At 49.0% G+C, this 20174-nt stretch overlaps 1 protein-coding gene across 3 annotated transcripts in view; it reads right to left on the bottom strand.

Annotated features, from left to right (window-relative positions):
- The window catches only part of ERN1 (endoplasmic reticulum to nucleus signaling 1), an 82359-nt gene that overhangs the window by 17153 nt on the left and 45032 nt on the right, over window positions 1–20174 (bottom strand). For all 3 annotated transcript variants that reach the window (XM_042916812.1, XM_042916811.1, XM_042916810.1), the window contains exons 3-12: window positions 19896–19929; window positions 18843–18915; window positions 15580–15652; window positions 13141–13263; window positions 11688–11789; window positions 10598–10859; window positions 9286–9364; window positions 7940–8105; window positions 4210–4328; window positions 1320–1511 (exon numbers count right to left, since the gene is read on the bottom strand). In XM_042916812.1, coding sequence (XP_042772746.1) covers window positions 1320–1511; window positions 4210–4328; window positions 7940–8105; window positions 9286–9364; window positions 10598–10859; window positions 11688–11789; window positions 13141–13263; window positions 15580–15652; window positions 18843–18915; window positions 19896–19929 — 1223 coding nt within the window. The remainder of the gene's footprint in view (window positions 1–1319; window positions 1512–4209; window positions 4329–7939; window positions 8106–9285; window positions 9365–10597; window positions 10860–11687; window positions 11790–13140; window positions 13264–15579; window positions 15653–18842; window positions 18916–19895; window positions 19930–20174) is intronic.

Genomic DNA, 20174 nt, shown 5'->3' on the forward strand with positions numbered 1-20174 from the left:
TCCAGGCTTGCCGTCCACTACGGCTGTGCACTTGACAGAGGGGAGTGCACAGACGGCCACCGACCAGGCAGAGGAAGCAGCGGGGGCTCGGAACCTTGCTGCCATCTTCCCACGGCCACACAGCCAGAATGTGGCTGAAATGTGGCGCCTGGCCAAGGCCCCACTCCAGCCCCATCTCATCAAGCTGCCCTCCCCATACCCCACACTCTTCTCTCTGTTCTGAGAAATTCTTTGTCATAATTTGAAGCAGCAGTGAGCCATGATTGTACCGCCTGTGTGGGAAGGGGACCGAAGGGATGGGTGTGTAGCCAACACCCCCTGGGAGTTTTCTGGTTCTCGTGTACACCCCCCGACACACACACTCTCTCTCTCTCTCTCTCTCTCTCTCTCTCTGAACTTGGGTTCAAATCCATCACCGGCTGACTAACCCTGGGAAAGTTATTTAACTTCCCAGAGCCCGGCTTCTTCATTTGTGGGCAGGGCACAGTAATAATGACCTCGCAGGACTGTGTGAGGTAAAATAGAAAACAGTGCACGTGGAGTGGACCCATCTGTACCAATGGAAGGGTCTGTCATCGCCATTCCTGCAGGGGACATGAGCTTCCTGGGCACTAGTATTCCCAGGTGATGCCACTTCAATGCTCTGAGCAACTCGAATATGGAGTATTCTTCTACAAGGTTTTATCCAACCCACAACATATTCAACCATGTAAATTTAGCTCGCTCATTTCCAACTAGAAAGTGCAACGGGGGCCGCCGTTTTCACTCGTGCCAGTGTCTCTAAGAGGCAGTTTGTAAGGGAGGAAAGTTAAGTGGAAATAGTTAACTTTGGATGGCTCAGTCGGTTAAGCGTCCCAACTCTTGGTTTCGACTCAGGTCACAATCTCACGGATTCATGAGTTTGAACCCCACATCAGGCTCTGTGCGGACAGTGAGGAGCCTGCTTGGGATTCTTTCTCTCCTCCTCTCTCTCTCTGCTCCTCTCCTGCTCACGCTGTCTCTGTCTCTCTCAAAGATAAATAAATAAACTTTAAGAAGGACTTCCTTCTCTTAAAACAAAAATAAAAACAAACAAAAAACCCTAAAATGATCTGCAAGCAAGGTTTACAGATCAGCTTTTACAATGAGTTAACTCTAAGACATAGGTAAAAAAATTTCCTGAGAAGCTAGTGTCTCTTTGATTACAATGTTTCTGAAGAGAAGCACATACTTACTCTTAAATGTGAAAGGAAACATATCTGCTCGTTTGTCATGCACATCAGGTGACCAGCACAGTTCAAAAACATACAGGAAGGCAAAGGGAAGGGGCCGAGCTTTACCAAGGGGTAGGTGATGATGAAGGCCACCCAGCCGATGAGCAGGAAGGTGCTCAGGATGATGGTGGCTATGTCCTTCAGCACAGAGTCCACGGGGGCCTCGGGCTTAGCGGGGGCATGCTCGAACTTCTCCTCCACCTCCTGTGAAACGGCGGTGGGCGCGTTTTCTGAAGTCTGCTCGACCAGGTTGATAACCTTGTGTGGGACAGAGGGACTATGTCACTGCAGAATTTCTAGCCAGATACGAAATGGCCAGTCAAGAGTAGTCATGACTATTTACCAGGAATGACCCCCACTGTAAAATGTGTTTTTTTTAAAGCTCATCAAAGATCACAAAGCCAAACAATCGCTGCCTTTATCAAAGTGACTGCCCTGAGAGGCCATGCTTTATTGTAGCGATTGTATCAGTACTGAGAAACAGTTCTAACAGCAGTACTTTGGGAAATGGCTTCAGATCCCATATTCTTTTGAAAAGCCTTACTGAAGGCAGAGACCTCCTCCTTTGATGGTAGATTTGGTAACTGGGAAAACTCTGAAATCATCTGTAACAAAGTCTGGTAAAAATGTTGGTGGTCATTAATACCATGTCACATTAAAAAGGTGGCTCAGTGGATTAAGCGTCAGACTCTTGATTTTGGCTCAAGTCATGACCTCAGTTTGTGGGATCGAGCCCAGTGTCAGACTCCACACTGACGGTGCAGAGCCTGCTTGGGATTCTCTCTCTCCCCGACTCTCTGCCCCTCTTCCACTCGTGTGCACACATGTGCCCTTTCTCTCAAAATAAATAAATAAATTTAAAAAATAAAAAGGAAAACAATGTGTGTGCTCACACACGCGGCTGAAGAGTAATGAAGCAGCTTGCTTCTGTGGCTTATAAACTTTTGGTGCAACTCCAAAAACAAAATCATTTTCTCGAGTATTCCACTCTGTTTCAAAGTTTCAGAAAAACATCAGAATCTTTTGTTAAAAAAACTTTTACTTGGGAAGCCCAGAATGAAATCAGATAAAAGTGGACCTTCCGTCTGAACTTCTTGGAGGCTCTAGGACTTCAAGAACAGTTTATAGAACACGTCGATTCATTCTCGAACATCCAGGGTTCCAGGAGTGCCATTACCGCTTGTCCAATGAAGTGACTGCACGGCCTCTGGGCAAGTGCAGAGGGTTTGGCATCCCCCCCAACACCGACCCCACGCACCCACCTCTCCCGTCCGATTCCTGCCTAGGGCTCTCTCCCAGCAGCTGCCCCACCCCTACAGTGCATGGGACTGGGTGGGACGGCTGGTGTGGAGCCGGCAGCTCAGGAATGTCTGCTGAGCACGTGACCAGGAGCAACCCTCCTTTGGTTAGATTCTGTTCAAACGCGTTTGTTAAAGAAGGTGCCTTACTGCCATATCGATGTACTTCAGAGTATTTTAATGGAGTTTTAGAAAACTCTGTTCAAGTTTGGATGATTATTAAAATCCTAACTGTGGCTACCTCTGGGTGTTACATTAAGGGTACTGTCCTCTTTCTTCTCTATACTTTTATTTTCTAAGCGTTCCAGGATGGATAGGAGTCACTTTGATAAGATCAAAATCAGATGGAGACTTTAGGGCACCAATGCTTTCCAAAATCACTGTCCTAGGACTCCATGTATTTTCCCAACTGGCTACCTCTAGAGTAACAGGCAACTCAAGATATCTTGCTCTAGAATCTTCAACAGGCACATGCTTTTCCTTCCTTTCTCTCTGGATAAAATCTGGACCCCTACAGTGAACTTGCCGTGATCGTGGTCCCCCCGCAAGCCAGCCCCTCTCGTCTTCCTTGGACCTTGTCCCTTCTCAGGCCCCTTCTCGGGCCTGGGGTCTCCATGGCAAGGATGCCAAGACTCGTCAAGTCCAAATGGACCTTCGGACCCGCCCCCACCTCACTGGCCATGCTGGACGCCTGCCTGCAGAGCCACCCTCCTGCCTTCTCCACCTGCTCTGTGCCACCTACGGGCATAGCAGTGGTCTCCCAGCCCCCTGGCTTCTGACTGGGACACCAGCAGATGGGCCAGAGGAAGGAGAATGAGGTCCAGTTCCGTGGGGTTGCTGAACATGTCAACTGAACCTCTAGGCTCCTGGCCTGGGGCCCTTTCCACTCCCTCCCCCCAACTTTGGGCTAAAGGATGCTAAGAGAAGCCCTGGGACTGTCCACATCTGTGTGAACAATCTCTTCATTACACTGCCCTCCGATCGTCCTAATCTGAGTGGCCGCTGGTGTCCAGCTGAGACCCTGACTGGCACCCTGCCTCCCCAGGGCTGCAGGAGGGCAGCCCAGGTCAGAGGCTCATGGCAGCTACCGCTTGGGTGGGCCTCCCCACTGCCCAAAGCTCCATCCCGTGGGCACCCTGGGTCCCCACCAGACCGAGCAGCCACGCAGGCTGCTTCCAAAGGGCCACTCCTGGCTTCGTGAAGCTTCAGGTCTCCCACGTCCTCTTTTCATCAACCCTTTGCTCCACTGCCACGTGCCAGAGAACCTTGGTAACATGGTTCCTCTGTAGGACACGGCCCCACTTCTCACGACTCCCCCCCGGTGGCCTCGGAGTAGGTATCGGCCCCAGAGGTGCCCAGGCAAGGTCAGTCCCACCTCCAGGCCCTCATCTCTGCTGCTCTCTTCCCTCCAGTGCCCTCTGCCTCTCTCCCACCGAGCCAGACCCCCCCCCCCCATCCCTCCACCCTTCTTACAGCCGTCACTAAGCCCTTAGCACCAACCCCCCAGCAGTCTGTCATGGGGTGATGCGTGCTACGGATTCCCGAGCATCCCTCTCCCCTCCCGAGTTCACCGTAAGCTCTAAAGCCAAGGGCAAATGCCTTAGCCCCCAACACCTCACATGAGGAGCCAGGAACTAACTGTTTACGCCCCCACTCACTTCCTCAAAGCTCTTCTTCTCTGAATCGGCAGGAATCACATTTTCTCGATGTTTGGGCAGATTATTGGGGAATCTCTCCAGCATCTTGGTAGACGCAGACAGGGGGGTTTCATGGTGTCCTATGAGAGGAAACAAGCCTTCCATGAGAGCAGCCCCCCCACACGGTGAAAGCCCCCCATGCTAAGCTTAGCCTACAGTGGCTCCCCGCTGAGGGGCCCACAGCGCAAACACCCACATTTGTAAAGTGAGAGAAAACGACAGGCAATTACCAGAAAAATCTCATCGAGACAGAAATTTGATTACTCGGTGGCACGTATACAGTATTCTGAATCTCATAATGAGGGACAAAGAAGTGTCCTTGTCATGAGAAGAATCAGGACCTTCGAGACGTGTTCAGAGTAAGACTTGTGTGGGTAATTCCTACTTTAGGCTGTATGCTGCCCAAGCATCATGAAGCTTCATTAAAAATTCACGCAGTTCTCCCCAGTTACCTTGTAATATCCCTCTACTAAGCGTCTCACGTTCCCCCCTTGATATTTAAATTGCTCAGGCGGAGTTCTATTCCGATGATCTGCATGCATACTTCCATCCTGGGAAGTGGTGAATTATGCATAAAAGAGAAACACGATGGATTTGCTGGGGAGCAGAGGGTCACGGCTCTCTCAGCGCCCACTCCCTGTTCTCCACACTATCTAGTACATGTTACACACTGAATGAGCGCCTACTGTGTGCATTTCACTGTAAGAGAGACAAAGTTGAATATAAAATAAGCAACTGGGACTTGATCTGGCAGGAAAGTCTGTTTAGCTCTAACATTAAATGACTCCTGTACTAACTACCCAGAAGAACCAGTTCACTCTCACGCTGGGCTGTCAGCCCCCTGACATACTTTCTTTTTTGTTCTTTCACTGTGATTCGGGTCTCACCCTATGGATCCCTCCACTGTTCTCTCAAACCTATCAAAGATTTTATGATCTGTATTTCCAAGACAAAAATAAGCAAGAACTAGTCCAAGCTGTGTACATTCCTTGATCTGGAAAAAACCTTTATCTTTAGGTCAGTTCTCTATCTACAAGAGAAGACTGCTCTTTAAGGGAAACCTTGTTTTGTTTTAAACCATCGCCAGGTGAGGACCGTGAGACATGCTTTGCCGTGAAGCAGGGTGTCCTCAGGTGGGGTCCACCTACCTCAGCCCTGAGATCAGACTTGCTGATGGGGCCCGGGGATCTGAATGTGAGTTTCTCCCGGTGCCTCTGAGGTTCACTAATGAGAAACCTTCGCTCTAGGGGAAAGCAGGGTGCCTTCCACGTGCCGCCTTGTGCTGCGGGGGCCTCCCCCAACCCTGCAACGCCCCCCACAACAGACCACTGCAGCCCTGATTAGCCCGCAGCCCGCTTCCTCCAGGGCTACTTCTCCTGAACAGGTTTCTCCCGAGTCTGGGCCTTTAGGAATCTCATTCTGCACACTCCGAACCAGCGGCTCCACAAGGCCAATCATGAGATCCTCAAACGTGTACAAACAGTACCTGGTCTTAGTGGTTTATCTGTCCCCATCACCATGTCTGGGCTCCAGAGCAAAAAGCACAGGCCCTGCCCCAGACCTACTGAATTGGGATCTGCAGGGGTCACACGTGCTTCTGTGACAGAGCCCCCAGGAGAAGCCAAGGGCAGTCCGGGTTAGGGCCACTGCTCGGGGGAAACCCTAAGGCTGTGCCACTCAAGGTGAATGGACTCAGTTTATTTTCCAGACCAGTGGGAAAGAGGGACGATCCTTAATGTCCTCCACAAACACCAAATCAAAGGACAAGGCGGGACGTAAAAGAGCGCATGTTATTGTACCTGTGGCCCTGAGTCTATGCGGAGATGGTCAAGTCGTTCCACTGCCTTATTTAAAAATGACTGGCTCTGGAGCTCCTCAAGGGGACTTCAGAGGTGTGAGAGGATCCCCTAATTACTTCTTTATACTTTGTTGAGTTTCTCAGTTGTCTTACTTGGACAACCTTTACATCTTAAAAGGGTATCTTTCTGCGGCGCCTGGGTGGCTCAGTTAAGCGTCTGACTTCAGCTCGGGTCATGATCTCACAGTTTGTGGGTTCGAGCCCTGCATCGGGCTCTGTGTTGACAGCTCAGAGCCTGGAGCCTGCTTCGGATTCTGTGTCTCCCTCTCTCTCTGCCCCTCCCCCACTCATGTTCCGTCTCTCTCTCAAAAATAAACATTAAAAAAAAAAATTTTTTTTTTAAAAAGGGTATCTTTTTGCAACCTAGCCATGAAGACTTTCTCCCCATGTTTTTTATACTCTTACATACACATTTCCTTAGTTTCCAACAGTTTGTTCACTTCGTGACCACTGGTGGGCAATTTATGTATCCCTTAACTGGTACATAAAACTAAGTGACCTTGTGATTTTAATAGCCTCCACTCATCAGCTATTTTTTTTTTTCACCTGGGTCCACTCACACATGCTCTTGAAACTACTTTTGTTCAAAAAAAAGGTAGAATTACTTTGTTATCTCCTTTGCCCATTATTCTGTAAAAATAACCAGAAGAAAGTGGCTACAGGGAGTCAGGAAGAACAAAGAAGAACAGGACCGGGACAACCACGAAGGGAGCGATCGGGACTCCAGGACGCTCAGGCTCCTGTCTGCAACACCCAGTTACACACCCCCGTCCGGATGCCGCTGCGGGACAGATCCTGCGGCCTCCTGGGCCCACACGCCTCCACGCCACTCTATGTGCCTTCCCTGTGCCTCTGGCACTGCCCTCTCTCTCCTCCATTCCAGTCAGCTGCTAGTAGGGGGGCGGGGGGAGAGAAAGGGGTAGTGGGGGTAGGTGGGGGGACCTCATCAACCCGTGTGCTCTGGCACCCCCCGCCTCCTCTCTCCTCCCACAAGGCTACATCCTCACCTCTCACCACCTCTGGGGCTGACAGTCAGCAGATTTGGGGGAGACAGGGCACAGGAAGGCAAATCAGATCCAAGAAAACGCTGTCCTGCTCTAATTGCTTGGGACACTTGCCAGAGACACAGCTCCTCTCACGTGACTGCCTTCATCTGTCACACTCACTGCCTTCGGGTGTCATCTCAACTTATCTCTGTGGCTCACAGGACCCCCAATTCAACCCAAGGGCCGTTAGCAAGGACAGCAACAAATGGAAGAGAAAGGAAAAGGGACCACCTCCCCACCCCCATCCCCACCCCCCCCCCCACACACCAGGGACTTGTGCCGTGGCTCCCTGACTCAAGTCTAGCCTTGAACCAGACTCCTCACCCCACCCAATCCTTCCCGGGTCTCCAACCCTCTCCTCCCCCAGCCCTGGCTCCCACACCAACCCCAAGGGAATTCTTCCATAGGAGCTGCCCTGGTTCCCCATAAGTGGAAATGCCAAGAGGGTCTACCTCACAAGGGGCCGCTGTGAGAAATAAGGAGACGGGTTCTAAAGTGCTTACTGCCAATGCCCGACATGGAAGACGTTCAGCGTGCCAGATAACTGCACGAATTTTATGTTAGTCGGTACTTGAGTTCTGTAACATTAAGCAATTTTTGAGAAGTGACTTGGTAACACAGCTACTCTATTTATTTTCCTTGGGGGTAAAACTGTTCCCAGGTCTGAAAAGACTAATTTGGACCTGAACTGAGCACAGCGCATTAACCACAGTAACTAGCACGGAGGGCTTTTGTCCACCAGGGGGCAGCACGCCATTGCCTGAGGAGCCGAGAGACCCACTCTTACCTATCAGAAGCCAGTAGTTCCTCAAGTAGTTGAGCTTGCTCTTCCCTTTGAGCCCAGGGTCAAACTTTAGGTCTGTGCTGGGCGTGATCACACACTCCCCTTTGTCCCCAATGGTGACCCCGTCAGTCTGGGGGCCTTCCAGCAAAGGAAGTGTGCTGCCCCGGGGCTGTGAAGACAGAACAGGAGTGAGGCCTGTGGCAGCCCTTGCGGACGAGCACCCAAGGGACGGCCACCCTCCAGGGAAGGGATTTCTGTGTGGGGCTGGTCCAGGACAGTCGGAACAAGACACAAAGGCCCTAAGACGGCAGAGGCCCCTCCTTCGACATGTGACAAGGCCGTGTTGACATCTTTATCACGGACGTCTTTTTTTTTTTTTTTTTTTCAATGTTTATTTTTTGGAGAGACTGAGTGTGCGCGGGGGAGGGGCAGAGAGAGACGGAGACACAGAATCCGAAGCAGGCTCCAGGCTCTGAGCTGTCAGCACAGAGCCTGACACAGGGCTCCAACTCCCAAACCATGAGATCATGACCTGAGCCGAAGCCAGACGTTTAACTGACCGAGCTACTCAGGCGCCCTATATCGTGGCCATCTTTTTAAATTCTTAGGTCTGGGAACCAGGCAGAAGGCGTGTGGAATTCCCAGAGGCTCCTGTGAGGAGCAGAGGGAAGTGAAGGAGTCCGCAGGCTGACACTGACCAGGGTAGAACAAGTTCCAGCCAGGAGCCGGGTGCAGGCGCTGCCCTGCTCACAGGAGCGGCCGACAGTCTAACCGAGAAGACAAGAGATGCCGACCAGACAGCTCCAGTGCTGGAAGGACCCGACCAGCGGCCACGATCATCACGCCTCGAACGTGCAGAGACAGAGCAGTCTGAAGAGGCCGGCGAGGTCTGAGGAGACCTCGACAGGTCACAAAAGGTTGGGAAGGCTTCGGACAGGAGAAAGGAAAGGAGAGCGTTTGAAGCGCGAGGCGCCGCCTGAACAAAGGTGGAGAAAGGCGAACAGGAAACTTCTGGAAACGGGGAGAAGATGGACCATCCGACTCTCCCAGAGACGCCAGCAGTGTGGCCGAAGGGCCCTGCGTGACTGGACTGAGGAAGGCGTGAACACCAGCCTGGGGACTCTAGACTTGAACATGAAAGCAAAGTGGCACGACCAGGGCTCTTGTCACGCATCTTTCCTCACAAAGTAGAACGCGGTACGGGCAGGGATTGTCTCTGAGGATTTGAGACCTGTGTCTTGATGCTTTACCCACAGGATGTCCACTTATAACTCAGAGTCATCTTTGCTAAATGGAACAGGAGCAGTTAGGAGGAGGCTGCATCTGTGAGCCCCCCAAAGTAGACTTACCACAACGGCGACCCCCTCGTGCACCATGGAGGGGGAGGCATACAGGCTGGTAGAGTATTTCCCGACATACAGGGTGGGCCTAGGAGACAAACAGACACACACATTCCACAGCCATTTAATTCCTGCATCCCGCAAAAGGGGCCTTTCTGGAGAGAAGTATCCCAGCCCCAAATGCCACTCAGAAGAATAACCAGATTAACCCCTAGCCTTCCGAGCGGTGGGGATGTAAAGGCCGAGCTACTGTCCTGGGAACCCGGACTGCAGGCCCCCGCTGTCACTCACTGCCTACAAACAAAGATGTGCACAAGTCACCTAAGTGCAAGCCTGGGTTTCCTCCTCTGCAAATGGCAGGGCCACACTACGGCATGCCCACGATGTCCGCAGAAAGAACCATGTGCGGTGATCATCCGGGAAGGACCGAATGTTTGCAACCGTCGCAAAGCCTCTAAGATAAGATGGTCCCGGCCACAGCACGCTCCAGCAACCAAGCTGCCATTCTCTCTCCAGATTCTCAAGGAGTCTAGAGGTTCTACAGAAGCCCTAAGAGACAGTCAACTGCTCTAATCAGGATGGCTAGAGCCAAGGGATACACGGAAAGTTCCAACCGGGTAAGACTTCCATTCCCCGGGGTGGGTGGGCTTGGGCTTTGGCTGTGGTGTCGGCGTGAAGGTGTCGGGGTGGCACCTCCAGACCCTTCTGGTTTCTGTCAACAGCCACTTTGGGGTTGGTCGTCCACTGAATTCTTGAAACTTCTCTCAACAAATATTTTACGTTTCAAAGGTGTACAACTCAGAGAACACTTTCCAGTCCCCTTTGCTCTTTTCTGCAGCTCTGTAAGGTGGGGACTGGGAGGCAGTGAGTCCAAGGGACCTTGTTTCAGGTTGTTAACAGGCAGGGATGGCGAACACAAGCCTGGGGCATCTTAGACGTACACACCGTAACACTCTTCCCGATTTTTACAATGTTTCCATAACAGCAAAAATCCAGAAACCACAGTTAAAAAACAAATACACCTCCCGTGTTCCCGCCAGCTGAGACATATCCAAATTGTACTGTAGCTATATACTGGCAGTGTCTTTCTTATCCCTGCTCATGATTTTAATTTATTTAATATTCAAAAGTTCTGAAGCATCAAGGGATGCCCCGGTTCTTATACGTATTATGAGCTTTCTGAGTAAGCCCGTCTTGGCTCTTTATACACCCCACGGCTTCAGAGATGTGTGCCTCGAGCCCTGGCACGCTACGCTACAGCAGGACTGGGACGTCTGGGTCGCAGCTGCCCTCTTCTGCCCCCGAGTTAACCCAGACTCACGTCAGCTTGCTCTTGGCCTCCGTCTCCTTGGGGAACGGGTACTTCCACTTGGTGATGCGGCCCACCTCCCCAGACATGAAGGTCAGATAGCGCAGCGTCTCCACTGCGACGTTGATGTGCATCACCTTCCGCAGACCCTCCCGCTGCCAGACATAAAAGGCCACCACAGGGGAAGCGTAGTTTTGGATCCACAGGACGTCGCCAGATTCACTGTCTACGGTCACCACCAGCCCATCGCCGTTGGACACAAAGTGGGACATCTCTGTACAGATCAAATAAACAAAGCATGCGGTCTCACCCCACCTTGTGACCACATCCTCTCTCTCTCCTGGCAAGTGGCAGTCACTCAGCTAGAGGAAACAAGACTTCTGGAGTATTCTCAGATATCCTCCCGACAATTTCGCTGGTTTCCAATGAACCCGTGCAGGCTCTATGACACGATGCAGACAGTGAGAGCTGCCTGCTCTTTAAACATAAAAGAGGATCACTCCCTGGAAGGCTATTTACTTGGGGGAGATTCTTCAGCACTCTGTTCAATTAGTGAGAGTAAATATGGAGGAGAAAAGAGCCAGAGGAGGGGCCTATGGTTCTGATATTGTAGAGCAATCATTTTGAACGGACTGATCAGGCTGAAAGTCAAAGCTGACCACCGACACTGCCCACGTCTGCCCACAGAGGAGATTTCTGGCAGACTTTCAGGTATCGGTGTTCAGATGGCAAAACCTTTTTTTAGCGTCCACTTGAGCTGGGGGAGTGTTTGCGAGAGAAACGGGGTGGGCTGTCGATGTCACAGCTGACGCTTAATTCTGCCTCCCATGGGCTTCTGGTGCATTCCTTCTGTGACACGGAGGGACTCTCCAAAGCGCACCCCTCCCTCCTCTCAGGCTAAACTCCCCACCTGTTGCACTGAGGTTTCCCTCCACACTTCTCACCCCGGCCCCGGCCTTCAACACTGTCAAATTATTTACCAGAAGCCCAGAAGCTGGCGATCGAGAGTGCCTTAAGAGAAAACCCAGCGTCCAGGAGAGACTGCTTCCTCATGGGTCACAAATACCCAGCCAACCTCGCACAGCCGCCAGGGAGCACTTACTGTAGTCCCCGTCGTCCTCCGGCAGTGAGGCCGCGTAGTCGAAGTAGGTGGCATTCCACCGGAGCTCGCGGGTTTTGGTGTCGTACATGGTGATTGTATACTCTGGAGAACACACACCAGCCTGTTACCTGGAGGGGCCACGGCTCCCGCTGAGGTGCTGCCCGTATCTAAACTACAGCAGACAAGGGGCGCCTGGGTGGCTCAGTCGGTTAAGTGCTCGACTCCTGGTTTCAGCTCAGGTCTCGATCTCACGGTTTCGTGAGATCGAGCTCCACGTAGGGCTCCATGCTGGTTGGGATTCTCTCTCCCACCCTCTCTCAAAATACATAAATACGCTTTAAGATAAATAAATTACTACAGACACATCCTCTCTAAATTGTGTGTAAAATGTCCAGGCCATCCATGTAGAAAGAGAAAGGCCACGTAGATGAGAACTGAAGTCCCAGACACGAGTGAACCCGGCCGATGGCATGTGGGGCGGGAATAAGCCAGTCACACTGCACCCTTGAACTCATGACTCACCGAATCAATATCATGGTGGTGTTGGTGTTTTGTTTTCTTTTTTTAATTGCACATCACTTTTTTTTTTATCATGGTTTTTTTTTTTTTTTAAACCACCTGTTATGGGGTACTTTGTTATACAGCAATAGATAGCTGATCCTAGAGAAGGGTACCTAGAAGTGGGGTAGGGCCATAACAAAAAAAACGAAGCATGTAGCATTGACCGGGACAAGGTGGCAGCTGGAGGCTGGCAGGTCACCGTGGAGACTGAAAGAGCAGTAAGGAAATGCTACCGGAAGCTGCAAAGGGATGGCCCAGGTTACACAGTGGTCACACTATTAGGAAGACCAGTGCTTGCAGTCACTTGGAAAAGTGCAAGAAAGCACCTTGGGAACTTTGTGGATCTGGTGGAGGTAACCCGACCCCGGGCACCCCGAGTAGTTTCTTGAATATAATGCAGGACAGAGAAGCTGAAGAAGAAACCATTCAGTTTTCAAGTGAATACAGAGAAAATACAGAGGGTTCAGAACCGATGCCCCAGCTGAGCTGGAAAAGATTTTCACTGCAAAAAAAGGCCTCAAGGTCAAGATCAAATCAGGGCAAAAATGTGCATACCTGGCGGAGAGGGACCCGCTACTGAACATCTTTAAAAATAGCACTGCTTCTTCTGGGAACTGCTTGGGAAATGTTTGAGCGAGGGAAACACAGCCAAGGCAGGCAGGGGACAAAAGGGGAAGTCAGTGGAGGCTTTGCAGGCTGCGGTGGTTTGGGCTAATCCCTCAGGCAATGGGGAGCCATTGTGGGGTCTTCTAAAGGGGAACAATGTGGAAAAATCCGCATTTGGAGAAAACAGATCTGGAGACCTTCTAGAGAATGAAGCCCCGGGCAAAGGCTACTTCGGGTTCTTTTTTGGAAAGAGGCAGCTGGTAGGTAATAAAAGGTTCCTTCTTACCTGTTCGCCCGAGATACAGCAGAGAGGTTGATGGGCAGAGACTGTCTGCAAAGGCCGATGACAAAGTCTGCTGCTTCTCCCCGGTCAGAAGATCAATAACATACCAAATGTCCTGCTTTTTACCTGAAAGGTCACGAGGACACGCTGTGGTTTACGCTCATCCAATATGAGAAAAAAATGTATCTCTGCCAAAACGTTCTCTGTGCCGAGAGGCCTGAAGTGCTTGTGATGTTGAAGACATTCCCGTGATGCTCCAAGGGTGACAAGGTAAGTGGAAATGAGATAATAAAACTTGTGGAGCCGCTGGGTCTTATAATAACTTAATAACCTAATGATGGTTTAAAAATTTCTTCAAACCTACTAACCTAATAACTCATAGATTTTATTGCTTTGATTAGTGGCCTTAAATATAAAAAGGCCTCGGGGCGGGGGTGGGGGGCGCTGGGTGGCTCAATCGGTTAAGCATCCGAGTCTTGACTTTTGGCTCCGGTTCGTGAGATCCGGCTGCGTGCGGACAGCACGGGGCGTGCTTGGGATTTTCTCTCTCTCCCTCTCTCTCTGCTCTTCCCCCGCTCGCTCTCCCTCTCAAAATAAATAAACTTAAAAAATATATATGAAAAGCCTGGCCTATAAAGGACAATCCTTTTCCCATAGACTAGGATCTATATATAGAAAGGCACCCAAGGGTTCATCTCTCTGGTAACCCTTATTCATAGATCTCCGCATCCCTACTAACGAGCCCACATGTTAAGAGGATCTACCGTCACTGTTTATCTCTCTCATTAGCTGATACCTCTGACCGGGCAGTAGTCGGTTGCAACCTGGTGCTAATGAGGCTGAACTTTTCTCAGCCCCTGACGCCAGCCAGCAAGTTATTTGCCAGCCACACACTACACCCTACTCCTCGGTCAGCTGATTAAAAGGTATGAACAGGCAGACAGCACAGCCAAACAACACTCCTGGGGAATCTCAAAGCATATGCATCTACGATCTACGGAACATACACCAGAACATCATCCCGGTGATAGTGAGCCCGTCGCGTGGGCCTCTCATCTGAAAGTCAACGCATTCACCGTAATGTGTGCATTTCCGTTTTGTAAGGCATGGCCTTACGTGGTCACTTGTATCTTCCTAACTTATTGGCCGAGGTTCCTCTTTCAAGGGAAACGTGGAAGCAGAGTACAGGGATGTCAGGAAGATCACAGGTCGTCAGAATTTGCTAAAGCTACACTTAGTTCTAACAGATGTAATGTATATGCCTAGTCTACATATGTGAAACTTGTTGATAACTTTCTGTTCTCAACAACAAAATCTTAATATGAAAAAGATCTGCAGATAGAGTGAAAACATCACCCAACAGCTGTGACCATGAGCCCTTTCCATCTGGCATGGCACCCTTACTTCAAGAACCATTACAGTCTGCGTAACTCAGTTACCTCTTTAATGATGGATGGGGCAATTGCCACAATTTTAAATATGTTTAATGAACCACTTAAGAGGGTACCACACGAAGATGATGGAAACACACTATCCTAAATGCATCATAAGGGATGAGCTGCTGGCAAAAGCTAGAAGACTAGACAGAAAACAGGGACACAGATGGTCAGATGGGCCCAGAGCGAGGCCCAGGGAAGAAAGAAAGCCTCTGTTGGTCACTTCCTCTGAATTTCAAGGCTTGGGACTTCCTCTTTCTGAAGGTGTGCGAGAAAGCAACAGCTCCAGCGTCCCTGGCAAAAACTTAAAAATCCAGCCTGCACTTAATGCCCAGAAACACACATAAAGCTCCCGAGGCATGAATAGGCAATAAGAACTTTCAGTTCCTCAGAAGGAAAGCTGCTGTATAAATACAGGATATTATTACTACTATGATTTCAAGATAAACACAGCTCTCCTTTGTATTACAAATGCATTTTTATTGACATTTTGGCAGCAACATGGTAAAAGAAAAGAGGCGATCTGATGCTTTGAAAGAGGTGACCCCCATAGGTATGAAGGCAGCTTATCTAGCCAAGCTGTTAAGTGCTGTTTTATCCAATATTCTGATAGCAGGAAATACTAAGAAAGTCCTATAATTAATAGGCAGAACCTGGCTTCCCTTTCTTGGCTCAGAGTCTTGTGTTCACTTTAAATTTCATCCAATTGCTTCTGGGTATGTTGCAATCTTTAAATCACAGGGGTAAGTCAACACAGCAGCTAAAAAGCTTGTTAAATGAGTAACCATATTAATGTGTCAAGTCTGCTCCCAAGTGGGGGGAACCTTTCCTTAATTGGTCAGCTGATCCTGGCGTGAACAAGCACAACCAAGGCAAGAAAGACCTTTCCCAGAAGGGTTGGTGGGGACTGACTGCACACCTCTCTCTCAGACACACCATTGTCCCAGAACCTGGGACTCGTTTCCAAAGAGATCAAAGTTTCGGTGTTGAAAACAGGAACTCTTACCCATGTAGAGAATTCCATCTGAACTTCGGCATGGGGATGCCTGTACGAGCTCTGGGATGGTAAAGGGAAGTTTCTTTAAAAAAAAAAAAAAAAAAAAAAAAGGAAAGGAAAAAATAAGTTAACCAAGTCTTGTGCAATTATTATAATTTTACTGTAGTCTTTCTGTTACCCAATTCTGCGAAAAAGAGAGAAGCAGTGTTGATGGTAGATGGGAGTTTTCCTGACTGGAAACCCAAGAACAAGGGGGGCCTAGATGCCCTAGGCTTCCATATCCACTGTGGACAAGACTCCAGCCGCCGGGTCCCCTCCAGGAGCCCCTCAGAGTGTCTTGTCCAGAGCACTTCTGGGGAAGACACAAACCTTTGCTGAAAACACTTACACAAATATGGAGAGTGACAGAATCTTTGAAATTTGGGGCGGGGGGGGGGGGGGGGGGGGCGGGGGGAGGGGTGGACAGAAAGAATTCTCTTGTCTTGGAAAACTGACCCAGAGCCAGCGAGGCTGAGTGGAATGACATGTTTTCAGAGTGTGTGCGAGCCAAGAGATTCATTCTGAAGAGAAGCGACCCCAGCACCCAGCTGAAGCTTGAAGGGAAAGGAGAAGTCAGCATTATGTGGGTGACCCAGGAGCTTGGGGTGGAAAAAGAAGTTCTGATGTTTGCTTCAGAAAATAATTCTCTACTGCAAAACACAGAAAATTAAGCCTTTTTCAGTATTAGAAAGAAATTATGGTAGGCGCCAGGAAAAGAAACTCAAAGGAATCCACATGTTTCAACTGCATTTCATCAGAAAACTGACTCTTCTGAGTCCACACAGCTGACATCTGAGGGGTTCTTCTGGTTAACATTCGTTTCAGTATACTTTATTTTTGGAACATTCTGTGTTCTTGAAACTATTCTATACATATGCCTGCTTCTACCACACTGTCATCTTTTTCTCCAAAAAAGAAAAAGATTTCTCTCTAGCTTTAACAAACAGAACTTTAAATAATCAATCGTTTGGATTTTCCCATTATCCCAACACTTAAATGAAGCCTTAGAAAAGGACAAATGCCAGAGAGAGGCTGTCGTGACTGACTGGATTTTTGTCAGGTGTTTTGGAGAATCAGAAAGTCATCGCAAGGCTTCCAGTCTGGAATCCTGTAGCGTCTGCTAAACAGCTCTACAGGACTCCCTGGCCCAAGGGGGAAACACACCCCTCGCTCCTGCTCCCGGAACACAGGAAGGTGTGAAGGGTGGTGGTCAAAGCATCCTTTGGAGGTTAGAGCTCAAGGCCGGTTCCAACACTTGAAGCTTTGGCCTTGGGCACATTCCTTCACTTCTGTGGGTGAGGTTTCCACACGTCTTATATGGGATAACACCTGTATCCCAGAGGGCTGCTGAAACAGGAGACAACTTCTACAGATAGTCCCACACAGGGTCTAGCAAAAAGTGCTTCGGAAACAGGCTCCGGAATGTGGAGAGAGATGCTCGAGGTGAGACACACACACACCTCTCCACAAGGTTTGCCCTCCTCCCATCTGTTCCAGTCACAGGCCTTCATAAAACAATGTCAGAATATGCCAATCAGAGTTCACAGCCACTTATAGTCTAGACCGCTGCTTCTCGGCCTTAGCTGCACGTCAGAGTCACTTGGAGGCTTTTGAAAAAATATTTCCTATCGAAGCAGAACATACAAACAGCACACTGAGTGCACAGCTCAGCTAAGTTTTGCAAAGTGAACCAGCCCATGTAACCAGCATCCACATGAAGCAGCAAAACATTTCCAGCGCTCCGAAAGCCCTCGCCTTCTCTTCCAATCATCCCCTCCCAGGGCCATCATTATCCTGACTTCAAAACAGCATAGGCTGGTTTTTCCTGTCTCTGAGCTTTACATAAATGAATCATTCAGCGTGTAGCCTTTCTGGTTTATCATCTTTTGTCCAACCTCCCGTTGGTGAGGTTTATCCATGCTCCTGGGTAGTGTCACAGGCCGTTGGTCCTCACTGGTGGAGACCACTGAAGGTGTATCACTATCCCATAATTTATTTATCCTGTCCACTATTGATGCTGTTTGGACAGTTTTCACTTTTTGGTTATTCTGCATCATGCTGTGGGACATCTGGTACCTGCCTTTGGGGAACACAGACACAGACACTTCTGTGGGTACACGCTGACCCAGGAAGGATTAACTGGGTCATAAGGCTTTAGAGATTTTGCCAGTTTCCAAACCGGATATACCAAGTTGCACTTTCACCAGCAGCGTCCAAGAGTTCTATGAATCTTTTGTTGGAGTCATATGTGTACTTCAAGTACATTGTGGCCTGCCTCTCTTAATGGTGTCTCTTAACAAAGAAAAATTCTTAATTGTAATATAGTCCAATATATCTATTTTTTTTCCTTTCTCATTAGTGGGGGGGGGGGGGGGGTTCTGTTTTGTTTTGTTTATCTCATCCAAGAAATTTTTTCCTACTCTAAGGTCGTGCAGATGTTCCATTACTTTCTTTTTTTTTCTTAAAGTTTTGTTTTTACGTTTCACACTTAGACACGCAATCTCTCTGGAACGGAGTTGTGTGTGTCTGGTGTCAGGCAAGAGCTCAGCTTCTTTTTCCACGTGGATATCCCAGGTGACTCACCACTTACTGAAAGACCACCCTTCCCCACTGCACTGCAGCCACACCTCTGTCAGAAATCAGGTGCCCGTCTATGTGGGCCTGTTTCTAAATTCTCTTATCTAGGGAGCTTTTAAAAATTCCTGATGACCTAGATCAATTAAACGGAAGCTTTTGGGATTGGGACTCAGACTCAGTCTTTTTTTGTTTGGTTTAGAGCTCTCCAGGTTATTACAATGTGTACCTAAGGTTGAGAACCACTGGTCTAGATTCTCAGATAAAGTTGGGAATGGAACATCACCTGCCCCCCTACCTCGTAAAGGGATGTCTGCTCGGGTGGAGGTGGGCAGGGCTGCAAACTACCCTCCACCCCCAATTTGAAATCACTAGTCGGAGCAAGCCCTGCTGTTAAAGGGAGTATCGTACCCCTCTAGCGTGTTGGCTGGGCCTTGAGAACCTGCTGGTCTAGATCAATGCTGCTGAATTCTGGCTGCCAGTTAAAAGCTCATTTAGGAAGCTGTAAAAAAGATATTGATGCCCAGGTCTCACAGCAGACCTCCTGAATTAGGATCTCCGGGAATTTTTTTTAAGCTCTCAGGTGATCTCGGTGTGCGACAGTTGAGGACCACTGGTCTGGAACCTCTGAAGAACACAAAGAAGCTAAATGCACTCACCGTCAGGCCTTCATTATTCTTGCCCCCAAGTGTATACAGGCTGCCATCATTGGGATCTGGGAGGAAGGCAGGCCTAGAGATTAAGCAATGAGTATCAATAATAAATTACAGCCCAGGGCACAAAACAAAATATCAAAGCCATGCAAAGCCATGATTGGGAGGAGGGGGAGGATGTGTGCGTATAAGACAATTCCACCCACGGCTCTTTCACTTTTAGCCACAAATAAAATATCCCTATGGTGACAGGCTATGTTTGAGCAGAAAAAAGCAACCTGCAAAAAAAAAAAAAAGCGAAAAACCACAGAAGAGTAAACTGTCTTTTGGTCAAAGCATCCTGGATGATGATAAATAAGTGAAAAGGACCCAGTAAGTCTGCTTTCCAGTTTCCAAGTCAATTGTGTACAGAACTTTAATAATCAATATTTAATAGCATGGAACAGTACATAAACAGGTAGGACAAATCTACCTTCAGTGTTCAACAAACATTTATTTTTAAACTGGAGGCAATAAAAGCAGACTCTGAAAGCCTGACATCGGACAGGACCTGCCAAGGAGATGGATGGTGTCCAGTACATGGCTCCTCACGAAGCAGATACAACGTGGTCTTTGGTCACGTTAAGCTTCTGAAGTCTGCGCTCTGACTAGTCACTCAGAAACCTGTTGCTGAATCTTTTCTGTACTTAGGATGTCCCATCATGTGAGCTCCTGCTGGGGCCATAACGCACAAGCAGGTCACGTCCATGTTTCCCCTCCATGGTGCGACACAGTGAAGAGGGAGAGATCTAAACCCTCTGGCAGGACTTTGGCAGCTTAAGCTCAAAACTCAACTTGACTTTCATCAGACTTTTTAATATCCCTGCCTCTGCCACCCACCCCAGCAGCTGACCACCCTTTCCTGATCATAGAACCTGTAAGACTTCCTGTCTCCAGCACTCTCATTATACTTTACCTTTATGCACATAATGTACTCCCAACAGCTAGCTTCCTAAATATTAATTGACTAGTTTAGAAAATGAATTAAAGGGAAGTGCTTAAGCAAATCAGAAGACTTACTCTTCCACATGCGTTGGAACCTGCAGAACCGGATCTGTGCAAAAGAACAACAAAGGCATCGTCAGACAGACTCTAAAATATCGGGATTCCGAGAGAGCCCCCAGGACTCACTCACGAGTGACACCAATAACTTAAATTTACCTACATGAGATAATGTACGTGAAGGTACTTTAGGAAACACACACCCAAAGACACAGACGTAGGCTCTTATGATGGTCTCCGAGGCTGGATAGAGAACAGAGTAGAAGAAAACTGCTGTCAAGGAACATGCACACAGGG

This window comes from Panthera leo, chromosome E1 (assembly GCF_018350215.1).
Source record: "Panthera leo isolate Ple1 chromosome E1, P.leo_Ple1_pat1.1, whole genome shotgun sequence".
Taxonomy (NCBI): Eukaryota; Metazoa; Chordata; class Mammalia; order Carnivora; family Felidae; genus Panthera; species Panthera leo.